Source organism: Ovis aries, chromosome 3, assembly GCF_016772045.2.
Source record: "Ovis aries strain OAR_USU_Benz2616 breed Rambouillet chromosome 3, ARS-UI_Ramb_v3.0, whole genome shotgun sequence".
Lineage (NCBI taxonomy): Eukaryota > Metazoa > Chordata > Mammalia > Artiodactyla > Bovidae > Ovis > Ovis aries.
The window spans coordinates 133,250,547-133,273,531 of record NC_056056.1 but is presented as its reverse complement, the minus strand read 5'-3'; the positions used below and the strand labels follow the sequence as shown (position 1 = coordinate 133,273,531).

The window sequence follows — 22,985 nt, the reverse complement described above, 5'->3', positions numbered from 1 at the left end:
CTCTGAGGCCCAGCACCTTCCTGGAGGTTCACAAAGCCCAATCTAAGGGCCCTCGCCTGGCGAACATGGGAGGCCCAGACACTCAGAATGGGCCCTTGGGGACTCCCTTTGGGTACCCCTCCCACCACACCCACCCAGTGCATCTCATCCTATTTCCCAGTTGCCCTAAGAAGCCTGCATAATCCACCCTCCTCATCCAGTCCCTCTCCAGGTCACCTAGTTGCTTCCCCCTCACCCCAGGGAGCCACATTACATGAGTTTCCATCACTTTATTTTGCAAAAATAGAAAACTCAGCAATATGCGATACAGCGGGGCGGGGGTGGGGAGTGGAGGAGAAATGTAAACAGAGGGGAGGGGACAGCACCCGGACCCCCCAGAGAAAAAGGGGAGCCAGTGGGAATCTTATTTGGCAGCTAAATACAAACTGGGGATTGGAGGAAGGGAGGGGTCACAGGGGCCCTGGGCTCCCCCTCCCAAGTCCCCTGGAGGAAGGGGTCAATTCCAGGGTGTAAACAAAAGCTAATAAATAAATAGAGGCTTCCTCTGGGTCAGGGCGGGATCAGCTAAGCAGTGCCCACCCCACCTCTCCCTGGGCCAAGCTGCTCTGGGGGGTCAACGGGGAAGGCACTAGGGGGAGAGGGATCCCCTGGCCCCTCTGTAGTGTAGGAGGGTCCCTGCCCCAAGGCTGAGATGAGGGGCAGGGGGGGCCCAAGGCACGTGACAGGGCTGGGGGAGGGGCTTGTAACGGAGGCCCCAGTGAAGAGGTGCGGAGCGATCCACATCTGTCCCTGTCACCCTCTGCCCCCCCAACAGAAATGCAGGGCCCGGGCTGCCCCACTCTGACCTGGCATGAGGATGGGGCACAGCGGGCAGGATGCACCTGGCAGGTGCCTCATGCAGCATTAGGCACCAAGGACAGGGGCAAGAGGGTGGGCTCAGCCCTCCCCCTACGGCCCCCTTTTGGTCTCTAGTGTTCCTGTTTGCTCCCAGAGGCCTAAGCACCCAGCAGAGGAAGGGGCTGTGGAATGAAGGGTCTTCCTCCTGCCCTGGGGAGCCTGGACCCTGGTGTCTGAGGGGCAGTGCTAAGATTTCAGAGTCCAAACCCAGGCTCACTCCTCTGCCCTCTCTCCTGGAGGGAACAGGGCAGGCCCCCAGGACTGGAAAGGGAGCCGGTTAGAGCAAGATGGGGATGAACACAGAAGCACCCCTGGAAACTTTGGCAAAAACAAGGAGCTCATTGGAAGGGGTGGGGAGAGGGCAGAGCAGGTCCTCCCCCAGCCACTGGCGGTGTCTAGGAGATGGTCAGTCTGCTGCCTGGAGCCCCAACCCCCAAGGCAGGGGAAGTCAGAGACCCTGGTCAGGATGGGGGCTGCGGCCCCCTCTGCCCTGGCCCCCAGGAACCTCATCCTCGCTGGAGGCCTTGGGGTGAGGGCCAGGCTGCGAGGAGTCGTCCTCAAACATTTCGGGGTTCTCCAGCATTTCTCGGATCAGGGGAGGCATCGGGCCTGGAATCTCCATCTTCAGGGTAATGGCCCTTTCTGCTCCTGCAGTGGAGGAACAAGGAGGTTCAGGGGGGCTGAGGTACAGCCCCTATGGCGGCCTCCCTAACTCTGCTTGACTGCCCTCTGGGGGCTCCCAGCACAGGCCTGTTACCTCTGCCTCTGTCTCACCCTCTTTCTACTGTACAGCTCCTGGGGACCACTCCTCTGCCTGGAGACTCTGCCTGTCTTCTCTGCCAAGCCCACTGCCCATCCTTCCTTTCAGGCTGTCTCCTCCAAAATCACACAGTGCCCACCTTCCAGCCACACACCCTGGACCCCCTCTGTAAGCCCATGGCTTGCCAGCTGCTCTTAGGGCTGTTCTCAATAACATTTATCACTAGGACTAAGCCTCATTAAACACTGCCAGGCATCCAATCAACCTTCCTATGATGATGGAAACATCTCCTCCATCCAGGGCAGGAGGCACTGAACTTTATAACTCAGCACAGCTGTAAGCCTGTTGTGTGTTAACTTGTTTCATCCTCACAAACAGAAAAACAAGGTTCAAAAAGGAAAGGTATTTTGCACCAAGTGTTCCCACTAGCGTGTAGCAGAGCGAGGATGCCAGTGCAGGCTGCCTGATTCTAACCCACTCTGCTCTTGTCTCTGCCTGACCTGGGACACCAGCAGCTCCAAGAAGACAGAGGGGAGGCTTGCTCCCGACTAACCCTTGGTGCTGATGCCCCGGAGGTCAGTGATCTTCATGAGCATCCTGGGGAACATGTAGGGCTGACTGGGCCGCCGGCGCCGGGCATAGAGCCTCAGGGCTTCGAGCAGCGGTTCCTGCAGCTTGTCCACTTTCTCAGGCTCCTCCAGGTCCATGCGGTCTTTGGGAATACGCACAGGTGAGCGAGAAAGATGTGGAAGACAGTGATGAGTGGCTGATCCCAAGGAGCCCTGCCGTATGGCCCTCCAGGCCCCAAACCTGACCATGAGCCCCCATTCAGACCTTCTCCCCTGCTCCAATCCCTATACCATCCCTCTCTGGCAAGAGGCTTTCTCTGGTAAATCACTCCTGCCCAGGGCTTCCCTGGTGGCTCAGTCGATAAAAGAATCTGCCCGCAATGCAGGAGACCTGGCGGGAGACTTGGGAAGATCCCTTGGAGGAGGGCATGGCAACCCACTCCAGTATTCTTGCCTGGAGAATCCCTATGGACAGAGGAGCCTGACGGGCTATGGTCCATCGGGTCACAAAGAGTCGGACACGACTGAGTGACTAAGCACAGACCTCTATGTCAGCACTAGTACCAGGGGTCTCCTCAGCTCCCTGCCCCCTGTCCCAGCTCTCCCCGTCTTCTCTTTTCTTGTTCCAGGCTGCTGGGCAATCTGTAACTGGAGCTGAGGAGTCCGGGGTGGGACCAAGGTCTCCAGCCAGGCTGGAGATCAGGTGTGGGGTGCGGTGGGAAAGTAATCTGAGTCAGCGCCAGGGGGCGCCCCCGCACCTCCGCAGATGAGGCAGATGGCACTGAGCAGGCCTGTCTCTGTGTCGTCCATCTCCAGCGGCAGGAGCTGCCCAGCGAAGGCAAAGACGAGGTCTGTGAGGGGCCCGAAGCCAGCGTTGTGCATCTGAGTCCGGTTCAGGGTCAGCCCATCAGAGAAGGTCATAGTGTCCTGCTCTGGGGTGTACCTTGTGCAGATCCGCAGCATCTGGAGGTGGGGGGAGGGTTAGTGCTGTCTCTGGGAAGGAGCGCACAGGTGGGAGGGAAAAGAGCATGAGGTGCAGGTAAAAAGCGAGGCAGTTAGGTACTAAAGGAGGGCCACCTAAAGCAGACAGAAGGAAGGCAGACAGATGGAGGGTCCGAAGTCGGGGGAAGAGAAGAGAAGTCAGAAGGTAGGGCATGCAGAAGTCTAGGATCAGATCTCAGGGGCAGAGATTAAGACAAGAAAGAGCTTAGGTTTCGAGGCTATCTGGTGCAGTCCCAGATTGGAGCGGGGAACAGAGATAACGAAATCTCTGTGTGGACCAACTCCATGGTCTCGTCTGAGGGTCAGGCTCTGATGGAAGACAGGGCCCAGGGTTTAACTCACCAGGATGTCCAGGCAGGCGGCCTTGAGCAGAGTGATCTGGTCAGCAATGCTGAGACCGGTGAAGCCAGGTAACCGCTTGGCAAACTCCACGATCTTGATGATGCACTTGGTGGCCAGCTCACTGAACTTGTCCCACAGCCCCAGATCCAGCTGCACCCGGTGGTCTGCACTGGAGTTCTGCAGCAACAGCAGGTTAGAAAGCAAACGAAGGCTCGTCCGGGGGGCCGTCTTCCTTTTGCCAAGACCCCTGGCTCTCCCTCTGCATCCAGATGCCCGCGTTGTCAGCACCAGACCACGGCCTCCAACACCACCCCCACCCAGTCACCAAAGTCAGCGGTCCCTGCCCTCACCATGGCCCTGCCCACTCCTCACCGTGGTGTACTTGCCCAGCTGGCAGAGCGAGGGGAAGGTCTCCTGATGGGCCTTGCTGACCTTGGTGATGAGCTCTTCTAACTGGGGGCTCAGCTCATAGCTGTCAAGCGACCCTTCTTCCTTTACCTCTTTCTTCTTCTTGTTGCGATCATTCCGTACGGCTTGGAGGTAGAGGCAGATCGGAGAGGGTCAGGACCCTCAGAATCTCCCTCCCGTATCCCCTCTCACGCTCAATACACTGGAGATCATCCATTCCCTGGGACCCTAGGGCAGGGCCTTGGGTTCTGTCTCCTACACTAGCTCCCATTCCCAGGCTGGCTCTCCCCAGCCCCACCCAGGGCCTGCAGCCCCTACTCCCTCCCCAGGCCATTCGGCTCCATCCTGCCCTTCCTGTCACCCTGCAGGAGCTGGGGAGGGGGGGCAGGATATGCAGGCGGCAGGATATCCACTTATAGCCTTGGCAGCACAATGGTGCAGGGGAGGGGGGGGCACCCCAGATCCACCTCAGGCTCAGGGCTGGGAGCAGGGGAGGGGACTGGCAAGCCCCCCAACTTGCCCATGAAATAAGGAATGTGCAATGGTAACCCCCATTCCCTCATTCAGAGGAAGGGTTAAGCTCTGAGAAGAGGGAATGGGAAGGGGTGGGGTCTCCTGGGTGAATGGAACTAATCAAATAGGACTGGCCCGGGAGGAGGCAGCACTCCAGGGTGGCTGGAGGCTGATCGCAGAGGTCAGGAAAGTGGGGGCGGCCAGTGGGAAGAGGGTGGCAGCCACAGGCTAGGATAGGAGTGCTCCTGCCCAGGCAGGCCTAAGGGCCTACCTTCCTTGGACATGCCAACTTCAAAGCATTTCTGTAGCCGGCAGTACTGGCAACGATTCCGGGTCACCTTGTTGATGATACAGTTTTTGTCGCGGTGACATGTGTACACCATGTTCTTCTGGATGCTGCGACGGAAGAAGCCCTGGGGTTGGGGGTTAGGGGGGAGGGTCAGTGAAGCAGGATGCTGGGAGTATCAGCCTCTCTCAGGCCTTGCAGGAGGTCCCAGGCTCAACCCCGTCTGTGCAAAGCAGCATCCCTCCCACCCCAGAGGGACACCCACCCACACAGTCTCTGATCTCACCCAGTCAACTCTGGATGCCCAACGCACCCACATCCACCCCATACACACCTTGCAGCCTTCACAAGAGCTGACCCCATAGTGGTAGCCAGAGGACTTGTCATTGCACACGAAGCACGGCTTGTAGACCCGGGGAGGTGGAGGGGGTGAGGGCGAGCTTGGCACCATCTCCTCTGAGCTAGTGCTCTGCGTCTCCACCGCTGGGGAGAAGCAGTGATATGAGGGTCAGGGGAGAAGCCCCACCTCAGATCTCTAGGCATCCTCATCAGATACACACCCCACATTCCCACTTCTTCCTCTGGCTCAGCGATGACACCATTGCCACCACATTGATTTAAAGTCCCAACAACCCATATACTGCCCCAGAGTAAACACTCTCAGAAACCCTCAAATGACTACTATTACCTCCCAACCTGGCCATCTCCCCCTATAATAATGTCCTATACAACTGCTCAATTCTCCAAATTCTGGGTCCAAGCCATCCTGGAAGTTAAATTCTCCGGGCCTCAGTTTGCCCAGCTACAAAGTGGGTGTGTAAAGGGGTATTGGCCTGTGGTTCTGAACTCTCTAGTCACTCCTTCTTACATTGGGTCCCTGTCAGTAGGCGCCCTCCTACCCTTCTCCTGCTCAAGAGGCCACACATCTGGGGGTGAAGAGGCACTTCCAGGTCACCTGTGGCTATCATCTGGCTAAGTCACCTGCTAGGAGACTCAGAAGGCAGAAGAGAACCTCATCCTCTCTCAAGCAGTACAGGGTAGACAGTCCTGGATCTCCCCCCACCCTCAATGTGCGTGTGCCTGTGCAGTCTCTGCACCCTCATGGACTGTGGCATGCCAGGCTCCTCTGTCCATGGAATTTTCTAGGCAAGAATACTGAATGGGGTTTTCATTTCCTTCTCCAGTCCCCCCTCAAACCATCCCCCAAATAACCACCAATGTCCTTTTCCCTAGAAACCACTGAGACAATGAAGCAAATGGGACGCAAGGACTGGGAAAGTAGGTTAGGGCACATGCAAAAGCCATATTTTACACCTGAAGAAATGGAGGCCTATGGAGGGATGGGGCCGGCCCAGTGCCACACTGCCAGTTATGGGGGAGGGGAGGGCGTGCGGGGAGCAAGCAGCAGCGGGGAGCCGAAGATCTCAGGTCTAGATCTAACTGGCCAGGCCAGGAGTGAGAGAAGTTAGGAAAGGGAGACAGGTATTTGCTCAGATTCTCAGGTCTAGAAGTTGTTGGGGGTGTAGCAAACCAGAAGTCAGGTGACAGTGGGTTGTAACCAGGGTTGATAGGGGAGGGGAGTACCTCTGGTCCCTCTCTGAGCTATGTCTTCACTCCTAAACCTCCCCTGTAAAAGCCACACACTGCTCAAAAAAGATCTCAGCCCATGCCACGCAAGGAGTTTGTGGGGAGGACACCCTCTTTTTAGGAGGCTGCTGAGTAAACCTCTTTTGAGTGTGTGGTTGGTCTTCAGAGGGTGGAAAAAAAAAATCTATAAATTATTCAATCTGTAGGACCAGTTGCCCAAACCTGGAAGGCCTAAGTTAATGCAAGAAAACCCTAAAACCTAAAGAGTGTCCCTTGCTTGCACCCACCTCATAAACACCTTCTTCCTTCTAACCTGCTGTAGCCCATCTGGTCAGAAGTCCATCCAGGCTGCCAGGACAGAAAGGACTGGGATGCCAGGATGCTGGGGTTCCGGATTAGCTCCACCCTCCCCACAGGAGGGAAGCCCTCCCCACCCCCCAACACACACAGACACTCAATTAGCATAAGAATCCAGCTAGAGTGAGATTCCCCAGTGAAAAAGGAGAGCGAGGACTAGAGGATAGGAGGGTGCCTGAAGTCTATTCAGGACCAGGCGGGAGATGGAGGCGGGGGCTGGTGCTGGGAGATGGGGGGTGGGCTGGGATGCCTTTCTTTCAGGATGGCCCTGGTGTCTGAGGGCACATGTGCTGCCCACAGGCCAGTGCGTGGGGTGGTGCTTACCCGCACTGACGCCCTCCCTGCCCGCAGAGCGCTGCCTCATTTCCTCTCTTGCGAAAGGGCCTGGGTGCGGTCAGACTGGCATGGGCCCGTGCCAGCCAATCATGAGAGTGGGGGTGGCAGGGAGACAGGCCAGGGGCAGCTTTTCTCGTACTCAGGATACTGTGGTCCCTTCTCGGTACCCCTCTGACACACCCTCACCCTTGAACCCTAAAGTGCAGCCCAGTGGCTCTGGTCAATCTGGAGCGAAGGGCACAGGAAGGCTAAGTGGGTCAGCTCTGTTCAGATTCCTTTCTCAGCCCTGGGCAGAGACCCCACCATGACGATGCCTGGCCGGGCTAAGCAGGGGCCCCTGCTGCGGAGGAGGGGGGTGGGCTCTGGGTTTTTCTCCTTTTAAAGCCCAAATTGCTGAAATTGAGGAAATTCCTGGCCAGGCTGAGCGGAGCTTCAAACAAACTCTTTATAACCGGCTGTAAACACTCCCAGCTGCGAGGCCCAGGGCTGAGAAGCCCGGACTCACAATCTGACGACACACACCTCCTTGGAGACACTCTCACACATCAACAACACACAGGGCATAAAAGCAGACACATTCCCAGCCAGCTCCTATACCCCAGAGGGGACCTTGGCACAGAACACCCAGGTAGGCACAGAGGCACACGCACTCCAGCCACACTGCGGAGGGGGATGCACAACACCCAGCATCCGATTCCCAGCTGCAAGCAAGAAGCTCTGCCACCAGACAGACACCCGTGGCCTGCCAACACAGCACCAGAATACTGGAGCTGCCAAGCACTCGCAGACTCACCAAAGGACTTCTTTCCTTCCCTGGTCTAGACACACAGGTCTAAACTACTTTCCCTGAAAGTGTGTGGAGTAGGCCCGAACTCCCCCACCCAAGGCCCTAGAAGCCACAAACTGACTTGCCAGCCAAGTCCCATGGGCTTCTCTGGGCCTGAAAAAAACCAGGTCCTTGCCGGGTCCCTGCAAAAACCCTTCCTGGGAGATTCTTTCCATCTCAGTATATTGCCCAACATACTCCAAATCCCCATCCTATCCGACCATGAGCGGAAAGCTAAGAATTCACAAGGATTTGGTTTGGTGCAAGGCACTAGTTCATGTTTTCTCCGCCCTTTAAATGCTACACTTTTCTTTTTTCTTGCCCCACCCCACAGTTCGGTCTCCTATTTGCCACCTCCCTCTTCCAGTCTCCCAGTTGTTAAATCTGAGCAGCTCTGCCCTGCAACCAACAGACCCAAAAAAAAAAAAAGCGATCTCGTAAACAGCGCTGCCGTGTGCCAAGGAGCGAGGCGCGTTGGCGGGGGCTCAGTGACCCCGCGCGCACACTCCCGGAGCGCCCGCCGCCCGCCCCTTCCCAGAGTGCCCCCCAGTCCCGCATCCCCGGGCTGGAGCGCCGTCCCAGCCCCGGGGAACTTCGGGGGTGTTCCAGGCTCCCCTCCCAGCTCCTCCCCACTCCCCCCCACCCCCGCCAGGCACTTCGGCCCGGGCTTCAAAGCCGCCTCTCATCTGGACTTCATTTTTACTGCCTCTCAGTCCCCGGCTTTTTATTACCGCTCTGGAAAGGGGTTCCAGGGCCCCAGGCCTGGCATCTCCCATTTCACAGAGAGGGAAAGATGTGTATTTGGGGACCCAGGAGTCCTGCTTCCCCAGCCGCTGCTACCTCCAGGCCCCTCCTCACCATACACAAACTTTGCTTGAAACTTTTCCCTTCCTACTGAAGTTGTGGGCTGGAGCCATAGGAAAAAGTGCACACAACCCTATACACATTTCCTAACATTTCTTTTCCCAGTGGGGGAGGGGGGGCGCCAGAACCCAATCTGGCCCCTTCCACCCCGCACACAGCACACCCAGAGGATGCACGCTCCAACACAGCCCTTTCCAAAACCGCCCCCGCAGCCACGCAAGGCACACGCCCTCCCGGCCTCACGCCACAAATAATTCCACACTGGGCCATTCGGACCTGCCAACGCAGGCGGAGGGTGATGCTGCGTGGAGAGACCCCTGCACCCACACTCGCACTGCCTAAGCTAGGCGCTGCACACTCCAGGAATGCCCACGCTTCGCAAACAATATATATATTTTTACACTCGCGACTTCCCACATGGACTTTACAAACGCCACCCACGGTCCTGGGTGCCATTGCCCTCCGGGTCCACGAACCTGCCGACCCAAACTACCAACGCACCTCGGCCTCTCCCTATCTCCGGGAACCCTGGAGGGGCATCAACCACAGGTCCTAGCTATATACCCACCATCGAAACCACACACACACTCCAAACACTACTGCCCACACCCAAAGGAGTCGCTGAGGCCCCCACTTTTAAAGGGCCAGTACTTCTCTTTCCTACACACCCGACCCTCACATGGAAACAGTCGGAATGCCCGCTTGCACCCCAGGTCCACCTTTTACACATGTAGAGCGAGAGCCGCTGCCTGTCCTACACCCCACCCCCCACCCCCAGGCTCGGGTACCTACACTGCAGACTGGCGGGTTGCGGCCAGGCAAAGGACTCGAGTCCGGCGAAACAGGAGCTGCCGGCGGCTCTGCGCAGCAAGCCAGCCCCGGGTCCGCCTGCCCCGTACAGCCGTCGCGGACCCGGGGCAAATGTTTCCATGCAGTCGTACATCGCGACCCGGCTTGGAGGGAAGCTGGGTGCTGGGAACACCGAGAACCCGCGGCCGATTCCCCCTCCTCCCCCGGCGGCGCCCCGCTCCTGGAGGGGGGGAGGGGGAGGGCTAGCGTAGGGCGCCGGGCTGCATGGGGGGTAAGGGGTGGGCGGGGAAGAGGGGGATCCCCAGCAGGGGAAAGGGACTGGGCGGGGCGCAGAGCCGGGGCTGCCGCTCCAGCCGCGGTCTAGCTCACTCTGGGCGCCTCGGCAGCTAGCACTGGGGAGACCTTTTGTAAAAGCGAAGCCCAGAGGGGTGGGGGGTGGGGCTTAGAGAGCTAAGGGGGCCGGGCACCAAGATGAGCAGAGCTGGGAGTGGAGCGCACACACATACACACACACACACACACACTTGCACCGCCGCGCGCTTGCTTGCTTAAGACACACATCCGTGCATGCATTTATCTTGGCAGGTACCACGCATTTGCAAATATGCACTAGTGCACATGCATGTCTGCACGCGCATAAAATCAGAGGTGTACACACACGTTTTTGCAGACACACCTGGCTCGGGAGAATGCTTGCAAGGATTCTCTCTACAGCCGGGAGGCTTTGCAAGCTTTTGCACTCAGGCGCGTGCCCCGACCGGGGATGGGGGAAGGAGTGGAGGAACCAAGCACACGCATTTCCTTTCGAGTTGCCCCCTCCCCTCAACAGTCCTTTTTTTTACACAAGTCTGTACAGGCAGGGGTTTCACGGAGGGCTGGGGAGAGGGGAACATGGAGGTCCCCTGAGCGCGGCAGTTCTCCAGAGCCCAGGGACCTGCACTACCTCCACCCCCTCATTCCCAGGCCTGGCTCCTCCCTCTCCCTCCGCGCGCGCGCCGCAGGGCCGAACAGTACATTCCTGCGGCTGGGCGCGCGCGGCCTGCTCCTTCCTTCCCGTCCTCCCCCCACCCCGGTCCGAGGGCCGGAGCGCGCTCCCGCCGTGAACTCTCCGGGAACCCCCCTCGGGGCGGGTGGCCGGGCGCGCTCACCTCCCCCTGACCCGGCCCCGCCCCACCCCGCCCAGGCCTCAGCCAGCGCCGCCGCGGAGTCCCCCCGCCCTCCTGCGCAGCCGGAGTCTACCCCTCCTAGCCCGAGCGGTCCTCCCTCCGCCGCGGCCCGGGTCGCCTCCCTCCGAGTCCCCCAAGGCCCGTCCTGGGGCTGAGGTTCCCTGAGCGCCTCCAGTGCCTCTCCCAGCGGCCCTTCCTCGAAACTGACATCACTTGTAGGGCGCAAGGCTGCTCCCACCGTGCCGACTGCGTTCAGACCACACTGCCTCTTGAGTGCCAACTCCCCTCCCCCAGAGTGCCAATGCCCCCAAGTGCCCAGTGCCCCTCTCAGGAATAACTGCGGGTCTGGTCGGTAGCTGTTCTCAAAGCCATTCGATACCCCCACCAATGGCAAACTGCCCCTTCTCCCCTTTGGTGCCACATGTAGTGCCCTTCGGATCTCCGAGGGCCGCCCCACTCCTTCCTCGCGGGCCCCTTCCGGGCACTGAGCGCCCTCGCCCGGCGGAGAAGAGGGTGAGGGGGCGGGGGTTTGGCCACGTCAAGAGTTTGCCCTCGCCGGGCCGGGCCGACTCGGGGACCCTGGCCCCGGGACAGCGCCAGCGGCGGCGACTCCCGGAAACCGCCCCCTCCTCCGCGCCCCGCCCGCCGCCCGGCCGCCCGGCGGGCCGGCCCAGCCGGCTCTGTCAGCGCCGCTCACACGGGGAGCGCCGGGGGAACAGGAGCGGCGCCCGGCCCGGCCCATTCCCCCGCCCGGTGGCGGTGGCTGGGCCAGGGCGGGGCGCGCTTTTCTAAGAATCTGTTGTACCGGGTGGGGGGCACACTGGGGTGCCGCTGGAGTGGGGCGCCAGTTTGGAAGAATAAAGAGCAGGAAGGGGTGCCAGAGTAGGCGAGGGAAGGGAAGACAGGCGCGGAGGAGGGGCCGGGGTGGCTGCCGGGGACTGAAGGGGGCTGGGCTGGGAAGGAGGGCCTGGTTGGCGGATGGGGGAGTCTGGGGTGGCAGGGCCGACTGGGGGGCTGGAAGCAGGGATGAAGAGGGAATGTATTGGTCTTTTCCAATTCAGCCTGCCTGAGCTCCCAGTTCTTGCCCTCAACCCCAAATACGCCATCTCTGGATGCAGCCATTCCCCACGAAGAGAAAAAAGGGGTGACAGATTTCTGATTCAGAACCTGGCCAGTGGCAAAAACATCAATTAAGTGCAAAATAAGGAGTACCCCCAAAATAAGGGGGGAAGCCCTGATTAGTCAACTCCAGGCTGCCAGTCTCCCCCACCCCACCCCACCCTTCCCCCTCAGAAATCTGAAAGGTCCCAATTAAGTCAGGCCTGCCTGGTTGGTAATTAGAACCAGAAGTGGCCAGGCCACAGGGAGGGGGGTTGGGAGTGGGGCACAGGAGGTGTGGGGGGAGGGCTCGGAGAAGTCATGAGTCCTCAATAGCCCCCCTTTCTATTCACCAGATGCACCCCACTCCTCATCACCCCATCTGTGTGTGTTTCCCAAGCACTAGAGGGAGAGGGGTCCTTAGAAGGGACTAGGCAATGTGGTGTCAGGCCCACCCTAACCCCCACCCCCAACCCCCCATTCTAGACAGCCTCAGCCTTGAGGAGAAGGTAAAAGGATGGGGGAATCTAGTGCCCCCTCTTTTCCCCAAAGTCCCCCCAGCCCTTATTGCAGCAATTAGACCCATTAGCCTTCTAGCATTTCATGGGAACCAGATGTTCTCCACCAGCCTGGTGGGAGTATAAGGGGGGGCTGCTGCCTGACTCACCCCCTTCCCTATGATCCCCGCCACCAAAGCGCACCCCTCCCAGCTGGAGCCCCACAAAGCATGGTCCCAGAGGCAAGGAAGAGTGCACCCCGTCCCCCACTAATGAAGCCATTCACACTGAGCCTGGCATGGTCACCCCTCAGAGCCTCGACCACCCTGGAAAGGATGCATTTGGCCATCAAGGGGCTGTGGGGGGGCAGGGAGAGCTAGTTCCTTCTCTGCATCTCTCCTTTGCTCCCCTCCTGCCACCTTCTGGAAGGGGCTTGAGGATAACTGGCTCTGAATTCCTCATGCTAAATTCTCCTTTTCTTCCAAAACCTTCCCCCAAAAAACTGAAGAAGGGGCATTTCAAAGCAGAGAAGGCCCCACCCTAAGGATAAGTCCTAATTTAGGACTCCCACCTGAAGGGCAGTGAATGGGAGGGGTCTCCTGAGGTGGGGGCAGCAGTGGAGCTGAGGGATAGGGAGGTGTGAATAGGACCGGGGCCCAAAGCAGGGCGGTGAGGAGCGCTGGGCAGGATGGGGGCTGGGACCGGGTAGGGGGCCAGGAGAGGGGGGTGCAGCCTGGGCCCCAGCGGCAGCGGCTCGCCCAGCTCCCCCCGCCAGAGAGGTTTCCTGTTGCAATCAAAGCCCCGTTTGTGTCGGCCTGGAGCTGGAGCTCGAGCCTGAGCAGGAGAGACCAGGAGGGGAGGGGAAGGAGGCAGTGGCTGGGGTTTTTTCCTGGAGGAGGCCTCGCTGCCGCCTGCTCACCACCAGGCCCGCCCGCTTAACAAGGCCCCTGGCCTCTCCCGGAGTCTGGGTTCTCTCTGTGTCTGCGCCTTCCAGCCTGTATATTTCCCTCTCATCTTGTTTACGTCTCTGAGTCTCTCTTTTTCAGTTTCTTTTAAGTAGAACTCATTTTCTTCCTGTGCCAGCCTGTCTTCAGTTTCTCCATGTCATTTGGTATGGTGCAGCCTGGGCTCCGTGACCCAGAGACACTGTCACCAAGTTCAGAGGACAAGCAAGTCTAGGTCGTCAGGACACCAGCTATCTTCTAAAGAGGGGGAGGTGGGCAGGGCAGGCCTTCCCTTCCCTTCCATCACACTCTGTTCCCTGCAGTCTTGATCAAACAAACATAGACCACACCAGTGGTCATAACACTGAGATGCACAGGGACACAGACACCAGGGTTTCATGTGTATGAGTGAGCAAGCACACCCAAACCTTCGCGCATGTGTACACACACACCCCCCTCCAGTTTTCCACACTTGCAGGCCTGTGCTTGCCTTGGCAGCACGTGTTCCCTTCTCCTGCCCTCCTCCAACAGGCGGTTCTGAGATGCCTTACCCACTCAGGCCCCCGCGGCACCCCAAGAGATGAAACAAGACTGCCCTTCTCAACATTAGTGTCTCCAAGGTGCTGGGGACCCAGTGGTGGGATCCAGGAGCCAGCCCCGGGGCGAAGTTCCAGAATCCTTCACAGACCACCTTCCCTCCCGCAGACCAGCAGCAGAGGCTGAGGAAAGAGAGCCAGCCACCGAGTGAGCATGGCTTTGACTTAGGCCTCCAGTCCCCTTCCATTAGATGGCCCAGTCACAAAGGGAAGGGAAGGGAGATTACACTTTCCCCCTTCAGCCACTGCTGCCCCGCTGTGGGAGGTCTCTCAGACTCTCCCAGCTGCCTCCCTTTCCTCCACCACTAGGTGCTGCAGCCCCACTCCCAGGTAGCTGTCTGGACCCAGGCCTTTCCCTCCTCCCCTCCCCACAGCCACCTCTCTGCCCAGGCCTGTCCCCCGCTGCCAGCCGCACCCTCCCCAGCTACCAGCCCAGGTTCTGGCTCCTCCCTTGGATTTCTTCTTTCAGCCCCCCTCCTTCAGGGCAGCTTTTGGGGACAGAGCTTAGTCTGACCCTTTCCCCTGCCTTGACCTCACTTTGAACCCTGACCTTGCTCTCCACGTGTCCAGGGCACAGGGACACATGGAGAACTTCCTGGGGGCTGGCTCCTGGCTCTCCACACTCTCCCTGACACCATTCTCTCTCCTCAGCCTTCTACCCCTACTCTGTTAGTTGCCTCGGGAAACTTGGGAAAATCAAGTCCCAAGGGACTAAGTTGTACTGCTCTTTGCAAGAAGGGCATTCATGTGGGAGGCTGGTTCCTTCCCACCTCTAAGACCCTGGGACAGATTCATGGGGTGCAAATGAGGTAGGGGAAGCCCAGCTGAGGTTTACAAAAAGGGGGGCTTTGTGCTCCCTCCTTCACCTGCATGCCACCCAAATAACCCCTGCTGGACTACAGACAGGCCACCAGCAGGCCTCACCAAACCCCAGACACACCGTCAGCAGCCCATGAAATACCACCTCACTCCTCACACTGACTCTTTGTTGCAACCCTGGAATTCTGTGTGTGAGCAGCGTCTCAGGGCCACACTGTGCATACAATTGCATATGGCCTTACACACACACACATACACACACACACATGCCTTCTCTAGGTGAGCTTGCTCTTTCCAGCAGAGCTGCCAGCCCCAGTCCTGTCTAATCACCCCTTCACACACACACACACACACACACACACACACACACACACACACACACACACACACCCCTCCAAGTGCCAGCTCCTGAACACAGGCCCCTTCTCTCCACCTCTCTCTCTCTGAGCTTGTGGAGCTATAAGGGATGTATCTTTATCTTTTGGTCTTTTCTTCTCCCTCTCTGTTTCTCTCTCTGGAGCTGCCCCTCTGTCTATCACCTCCCCTCCTTTCCAGGTAGGACCTTCTCTGCACCGGCTCCCACGCTGACCCTCTATCCAACGGAGGCCAGCATCCTAGCCCTCCAGCTCCTGGGCATCCATGCCTGAAATGACCCTAGTGAGGAGGATCCACTCCCAAGAGGAAGGAGAGGGGACCCAGAGGGAAGAAGAGAGGCCTCAGCTTGCTGCTGTCAGCTTCACCCAAAGAGGGCAGGCCTGAGGGACAAGCAGGGATCTGCACAGCATGTGGGCACCGGGCCAGACCAGAGAGAGAGAGAGAGAGGAGTCCACAGCCCACATGGCTGGTGGAGAGGATGCTGCTGGGACGCCCCTCCATTTCCCCGGATTACTTATGAGACAAGAGCTACCTTCCTTGTGGCTATTTCCACCCTTCCCAGAAGCAAGGGGCTTCCCAGGTGGCTCTGCTGGTAAAGAAAATCCGCCTGCAATGTGGGAGACCCGGGTTCAATCCCTGGGTTGGGAAGATCCCCGGGAGAAGGGAATGGCTACCCACTCCAGTATTCTGGCCTGGAGAATTCCATGGGGTCACAAAGAGTTGGACACGGACACTGAGCGACTTTCACTTAACTTAACCAGAAGCAAGAGGGAAGTTGCCTGATCCCAGACATCCCTGGGTACCTGGCACTAGATTCTGTTCCTCTTTTTTGCAGCCTCCCACTAATTCAGGACAATTTCACCTCTTGATCCAAGAGTCAGCAGATTGTCCTCCCAGGCTCCTCCACTTCACAGCCTGGCTCCCCACACCCCGCTACTGCAGGCAGGCAGCAGCCTCAGATTTCCCCAGACCCACCCTTGGCTGCCCATACAAAGCGGTTCTCCCTGCTAGTTGACTCGCTCAGGAGGCAATTTCAGAGTCCCAAATTTTAGGCATGCCACTTTCCCATCCTAGGTGTACAGAAGGACTCTCATTTGCAAAGATGTTCATTTGCTCCATATCCAAACCCCCTCATGGCTACTCCTTTAGATCAAAGCCCTAAGCCTGCCTGCCTTCCTAACAGGGACACCAGTTCTCTCTCTCATCCACCCACCAATGCCCTCCTGTTTCCACTTGCCCTCATCCCCCATGATCCCTGAGACTCACACAGAGAGGCCATCTCCTTGGGGAGGTCAGGCTGGCCCAAGCCCCGGAAGCTAGGGCTCAGCATCTCGAAAGGTGGAGACCCTCTGAGTGCCCCTGGGAAGGCGAAGGGGAAGCCAGCCCCTGGGTAGCCAGAGCCAGGCCCCAGGGCACCAGGCACAAAGAGTCGCTCCTTATTGGTGGCCATGGCCGCTGCAGTGTGGGAGGCTGAGTCCCCTGGGGTCTGCTGTGGGCGGGGGACTTCTTCAGCCACAGCCCCCGCCCATGCCCACTGCCCTGGCCTGGGAGGCTCCGTGCCCGCCCTGCCTGGCCTGCTCACTGGGTCTCCAAGTGTCCTAAGGAGAAAGAAAGGAAAAGGAGGGATGAGAGAATGATCACTTTGAGGTTCCAAGCGCCATGACCCTCACCCAGCTAGTCTTCTCTCCTAGCTGCCACAGTTTGTACTGCTCAGGGCCCTCTGTACACAGTGGGGGACACAGGGTGGTAGCTGATGCAGGCTCAGAGAAACTCGCCCCGAAAGGGTAAACTAAGTTTACAAGGTGAATGATAGCCTCTGGACTCACAGCAGAAAGGACTCCTAAGCTAGACCACTGAACACCATCATGGGCTGAACTCTTGATTTAACACTCACATCAATCCTGCGAAGTAGGAATTATGATTCCTATTTCACAGATGAGAAAACTGAGGTTAAGGGACTGATTAAAGGTCACATGGCTGTAAATGGTAGAGCCAAGATTCAAACTCTACCACTCTGGAGAAAGTGACCATATATGTTTTAACACTTTTATCAAAAAATGTTACACCTCTCTGAAACACAGATCCTGAAGCCAGACTATCTGAAATGATCCCTACCACTTCTGAACTGCAGGACCTCTGATGTATTAGCGTTACTTAATCTCTCTGGGCCTCAGTTTCCTTCTTTGCCGACTGTGAATAATAAGGCCCATTTCATAAGGTTATTACGAGGATTAAATAATTTACCATATGTAAAGTGTCTAGAATAACATAGGACACATACTAAATGCTTTGTGTATCTCGTGTTCTTTTTCCTTGTCCCTTCTCTTTCACCATACCTCCTTTAATTTGCACTCCTCTCTTTCCATCTTTCCTCAGTGCTCCCTCTCCAAGTTTCCCCTCCTAGTCTGTCTCTGTCTCCAATTATGCCTCACTTCCTAACCTCTCTTCACATCCACAGAGGTTGATGGAAGCCCGGCTCTGTGGCAGGCATGATGCTAGGAAGCTCCTCTCTCTGTCCTCAGTTTACTTTGATTTTCCATCTCTTCCCTCTCTTCTCTGAGCCCTCCGCATATAGCAAGCCCTCTCTACATCCCCCCTTCCTCTAATATAGCCTGGCCCCTGAGCCCAGAGAAGGGCGAGGGGGATGGGGGGAAAGAGGAAGTGAGAATCCTAGGTTAGGCAGGTGGTTCCTCTCCTGATGCTCTGATAAGGGGAAGGTTGTAGGCTTTCCTAGGAGCGCCAGAACCGCCCACCTGTCTCGGGAGTTAGGGACTGGGAAAGGAGAGTCATCTCAGCCTAGGTGCCTCCTCTACCAGCCAGAACCATGATGGACTAGATGAAGAAGGTCAGAGAGCGAGGACGGAAGAGAGCGAAACACAGAGTCCTCAAGGTAGGCAGGCCCAGAGGTAGATAATGGGTATTTTACATCTCTTTCCGTCAGTCTTTGCTTCTAAGATCAATATCTTTCCATCTTTGTACCTCTGTTTTTTCATTTTTCCCCCTCTCTTTTTTATCTCTCATCTGCCTTGGCTTTCAAGTTCCTGAAGGTAAATTGTCATGGCAGTTACAGGAACTCAGACCCCAAGCCACCAGCCATCACTCAGTCCCAATGCATAAAGCAGCCGCTGCCCCTCACTTGCCACCACTCAGATCCCCAGCACCCTGACTCTTCAACCCAGTGTCTCCCTAAGTCCTAAAACCCTGAGCTCTGAGCCCCCAGGGTACATCTCCTTCACCTTACCCTATTCCCTGCAGTCCTCTTCCCAGGTTAAGCCAAGGTAGAGCCAGGAGTCCAGGCCCCTGAGGCCCCTGGGCCACAGCTTAACAGGCTGGGCCACATTCCAGGTGGATTAACCCCTCCAATGCCAAGGGTGAGAAGCTACTAGAGGTCCCCCCATCTTCCCCAGACTGGCTTAGGCTGATCACTTGGCTGTGTGGTCCAGCACTCTCTGTCTTTGCTTCTCACCTGTGGGTGGGAAACAGAGAAGTGAGGGCAGAGCAGGAGGAGTTTGAGGGTCCCAGAGAAGGATGCTCAGGCTCCTAGTCCTTGCGGGGGAGTGAAGCTGTGAGTGAGTGAAGGACAGCCCAGCTCTCCCAGGAACTTCCTCTTATTTTGCCTCAGAGAAGGAACTTGAGAGTTGAGTGAAGAGAGGAAGGGGAAAGAGATTCATCCCAGTTCTGACCCTTGGTTTCTCTGCCTTGGCTGGGAAGAGAAGGGGAGGGTCCTAAGTCTTCAGTAGAGGAAGGGACCAAGGACTTGAAGACAGTGGTACACAGTGTAAACGGGAATTCTAAAGTAGGAACCCAGAGGCCACGGTACTTCAGGGGGACCTGAGGAAGGGAGAACGGACTTCTTTCCTCCCAAGATGCCACCTCAGGTGGAGAGGGCTGACCAGGGGAGAGCGGGCCCTTACAAAGCTGCTTCTCTTCAAGTTGAGGTGGAGTTGAGGGGAGGGCATGGATGAAGGGGGCTGCCGGATGGAGGCGGGGGTGTCTCTCTGCTGGCTTGCCCGCTCCAGAGCCTGGAACAAAGCTGCTCTTGTCGGTGGCTCTCCACCCGCTGCCCCCCTCCCCTCTGTATAAACACGACCACCTTTTTCCATGACCCCATCCCCAGCCTGGGCGGAGGACCCAGGCATCCTCTGCTCTGGCCTGGGCCCCCAGCCTGCTCCCCAGGAGGCAACGGCAGGCTGGGTTTCCCTGGCCTCCTGCCACCCTCGGGGGAGTCCAGACCCTTGAGTCTCCACCTCCCATCCCCGTTTGTGCCCTCCCTCTACCTCACTGGCCCCAGGGAGGGGCAGTACCCAGGAGGCAGGCAGGCAATGCCAGTGGAATGTGTGTGGGCATCGGAGGGCATGGGTAGGGTGGGGCAGAGGGGGGAACTGGAGGTGCCAGTTGGGTGGCTTTCTGAGCCAGGGGTGGGGGTGTGCCGGGATGGGGGTGTGTGCCCTGTGCTGCCTACTAGGCTCCAAGCCACAGCATGTGTGTGCATATGTGTGTGTGAGAGTGTGTGTCTATTTGGGATACCCAAGCTCCAGGACCCCTCCCACACTGCCTCCTGCCCCCTCCCCTGTCCTCTCTTTTCTCACCTCAAGGAAATGAGACACCACCTGTGGTCCTCAACCCTAAGTCAGCATCTGAGCAGTGATGGTAAGGGTACAAACCTCAGACTTTGGGACTGGTACCATCACCTGCCCTAGATGTGGGCCCTGAAGGAACACCACCATCTCAGCTTCTTGCCCCACAGACCCCTCCTCAGGCTACTTGCCCCCCTCCCTGACCCCAGCACCCTCTTACCCTCTGGCCACCTGCAGAGACTCCCTCCTACAGACTGGGTCAGGTCGAGGGAACTGGGCTGTAAGAGCTGGAAACGGAGGCAGCGCCAGTAAGGCCCTGGGACTGGAGCTCCTGGGTCCCTTCCCCGGTCTCCCTGCTTTGCCCTTGTTCCCTTCAGGCTCCCCTCAGGAGTACTCCGGAGGAGCCCCCCACCTCGGCTGGAGGGAGCCAGGACTCAGGACCAGGTGGCAGCCCTGAGAGGGACTCCGGCACTGCGGCTCACATCCACTGCCATCGGCTATACAAGACCCCTATCCTATCCACTTGTCTCTCCAAACTTCCGGACTCAAAGGGGCAGAATCATTTGCCTCTGGCTCTTCTGATGTCCAAGTGGTGCCATTCCACTAGGGAAGGAGGAACTTGGATCAGCGTGGACCAAAAATCCTGCCCTCAGATTCCCCAGGGGAAGCCTGAGGGGAGGCGGATGGTGGACTTTCCCTGCAGGAGGGGACCCTATCTCCCCTCACACTCTGGGCACAAAAATAAGGATAGAAGCCCGCTGGCTGGAGGCTCTTCTCCCAAAGCTCTCCCAGAATACTCACCACAGCGAAGGGTGAATACAGCCCGGCCCAGCCCAGCCAGCCTTCCCCAATCCCTTCCCACCTCAGGGCTGACCCCCAAGTCGGAGCCAGGAAGCCCCCCTCCACCCCTGCGGACAGCCAGACCCGCGCGGGGAGGAACCGAGCCGGCGTGGCTCCCGGCGCCCCCGCCCCCAGCCCACCTCGCCCGAGGAGGACCCGGGCGTCCGCGGCGGCGGAGCCTGCTTCCCCGCCTGACTCACCTGGAGGGGGCGGGAGGGGGAAGGGAGGCCGCCGAGCCCCGAGATCCCGGCGTCGGGCGGTCGCGGGGATGGAGCGTCGCACTGGCAGGGGCTCGCGGTGATGGGGGGTTCTGGGGGGGCACGGACTCTAGGCTGGGACGGTCCCGGGGCCTCTCGGAGCCCGCCCGCCCACGTGACCGCCCCAAAATATCCGACACATTTTCTCCCAAACCGCACACTGACTCTGCAGGCGGGGACACGGAAAATATTTTCTTTCTTTTTCTCCCTCCCCACCCCCCCACCTCCCTCCCAGCCCGGCTCCCTCCTCCCCCTCCCGCCCTCGCTCCTCCCTACCCTGCCGCCTGCCCCTGCCCGGCTCCCTCCTCGGTGCCCTGGGGCTGGGGGGCGGGGGACTGGGCGGGGCGGTCCGGGACGCCTGGGTCTCTGCCCCTCCCATTTGCTGGGCTTCCGTGGCTCCGTCCCCGGGAGGCCGGGCAAGGCTGGCAGAAGAGGTCAGTGTCCTGGGCCCATGATGCCACCCTTTCTCTCTGGCACTTTCCCCCTTCCTGCCATTTGCGGAGGGGGGCGGGGGGTGGCTACTGGTTGAGTCCTCTGGCCGGACTGTGGTTCCCGGAGGCTAGTCTCTGTACCTCCTCAGGACAGGCAGTGAGAGCTGTCTCCACGTCCTCCCAGGGGTGGCTTGACCGCGCAGGGATCCGCCAGAGCAGAAGCCACTATCTTCACCCTGCGCTTAGCCTTCACCTGCGTGTCAAAGTAGACTCTTCTTCCCCATGCCTACCCCAGCCGGTCCTTAGGTCCCAGGAGCAAACTGGTTTAACTAGTGGAGGTTGTAGGGGTTCTGAGGCTCTGCTCAGAACAGACCTCTGAGCAGACCTCTGAGCAGACCTCTCTCTGCTTTGAGTAAGCTGTGGGAGCTAGGTCTCCTGGGTCCCCGGCTGGCTGCCAACGCCATCCCCACCTTTAGGCTTGTGTCTGGAGGGGAGAGGCTGGGGAGGAGGGCCAGGGAACTGTAGCTGGGGGTGGGAGGAGCCTTGCGCTGGGTGTGAGAGAGAAAGCCAAAGCCGAGGGTGTGTGTCTGTCTTAACTAGCTCCTGCCTGCCTGCCTGGTGGATGCGCCACGAATGTTGTTGACGCTAGGTCTGTGTGTGTGTGTGTGTGTGTGTGTGTGTGTGCGCGCGCGCGCGCACGCCTGCGCGCTCACGCACCCAGCGTGAATGTCAGTGTCTGATGGGGACATTCCTCCAACTTCAACGTGACCACCACAGACTCTAAGTCCCTAGAGTCGGAACCCCCGGGGTGTCAGCATCCATCCTACTGAGGACAGAGCCAGAGAAGAGGAGGGAGTGTGAAGTCCAACCTCTGTGCAGAGCCCCAGCACTCCTACAGGGACGAGGGTGGGCGCGCGAGAGTGGAGAAGGGCAGCAGTAGGAGGGAGGGCTGGGCCGAGCAGGAGAGAGGCACCCAAAGGACCTTCCCAGCAACAGTCCCAAGTAGCTGGCACTGGGGACAATGACTTGGTCGCGTCACATTTTCCGTACTGGAATTACCTTGTCCATACTGCTACCCTAAGGACCAGGCATCTTCCCTCCCAGGAGAGGGAAAGGCCACTTTTGGTAGCCAGAGTCAGATGAAGAGGAGGGGGATGAGGGGGCCTGCTGCGGCTCTCTCAGGAGAACAGGAGCTGCTGATGGGGTGCTGACAGGCTCTCCCTTTTCCTCTGGGGCTGGGAAGAGCTGGGAATAGACACTCCAGGGTCCCGTCCCCAGGTGGCCCGGCTGCTGTTGACTTTGCTTGGTTACCCTGGGAGCAGCTCTCAGCAGTGTGGGAGGGGCGGGTGCTGGGGGGTTGGACCCAGGCATCCAGGCCGGGGTGGGATGGCACTCAGCCTGTGTGGCAGGGATCCTGCCAGGAGGCTGTAAAGTTAACCCCTCCTGCCCTGGTGATGGTGGCGGCGGGCGAAGGAGGGCGGGCCCAACTGCGGTTTGTGAATGTGGCCCTGATTCCCCCTCCCCCTCCCAGCACATCTGTACTTGGTTTACAGTGAATGAGTCTCCTGTCCTCATGAACCGGGTGAGGGCACCGCTCCCTCCCTGGCCCCTGGCCGGGCATCCTGACCCAGAATCGGGCGCCACCCACCCCCGGAGCGCTCTCCCTGCTGGGTAGCCCTCTCCCAACTCTTCCCCTTACCCTTCTTAGAGGGGCTCGGGGGCTGGTCCGCCAGAGCTAGAGCTCTGAGACTAGGCTTCCAGGACAGCGAATGGGGCCAGAGAAGCTAACGGGGCGGAGGGTGGGGGTGGGGGACAAAACTCTTGGATA

At 58.7% G+C, this 22,985-nt stretch overlaps 1 protein-coding gene across 12 annotated transcripts; it reads right to left on the bottom strand.

The window, feature by feature from the left end:
- Window positions 1-254: 254 nt before the first annotated feature.
- Window positions 255-22,636, bottom strand: RARG (retinoic acid receptor gamma). 12 transcript variants are annotated; one of them, XM_060411587.1, is made up of 11 exons: window positions 20,670-20,781; window positions 19,850-19,916; window positions 18,294-18,518; window positions 16,319-16,650; window positions 5,112-5,260; window positions 4,763-4,904; window positions 3,943-4,103; window positions 3,571-3,747; window positions 2,985-3,189; window positions 2,211-2,369; window positions 255-1,545 (listed from the first exon to the last, which is right to left on the bottom strand). In XM_060411587.1, the coding sequence occupies exons 4-11, from the start codon at window positions 16,500-16,502 to the stop codon at window positions 1,346-1,348; spliced, it is 1,377 nt and encodes a 458-aa protein (XP_060267570.1). In that variant the 5' UTR covers window positions 16,503-16,650; window positions 18,294-18,518; window positions 19,850-19,916; window positions 20,670-20,781; the 3' UTR covers window positions 255-1,345.
- Between the last annotated feature and the right edge of the window lie 349 nt (window positions 22,637-22,985).

What these genes read in the sequence shown, in the direction of transcription:
- RARG (XM_042245171.2), bottom strand. Translation starts at nt 21,105, where the DNA reads ATGGGAGGGGCAGAGACCCAGGCGTCCCGGACCGCCCCGCCCAGTCCC. An exon ending in CAAGGAGATGGCCTCTCTGT is followed by an intron (nt 5,261 to 16,318) that starts GTGAGTCTCAGG and finishes GCTTCTCCCCAG; the next exon opens with CGGTGGAGACGCAGAGCACT. An exon ending in CCGGGGCATCAGCACCAAGG is followed by an intron (nt 1,546 to 2,210) that starts GTTAGTCGGGAG and finishes CCTCCACTGCAG; the next exon opens with GAGCAGAAAGGGCCATTACC.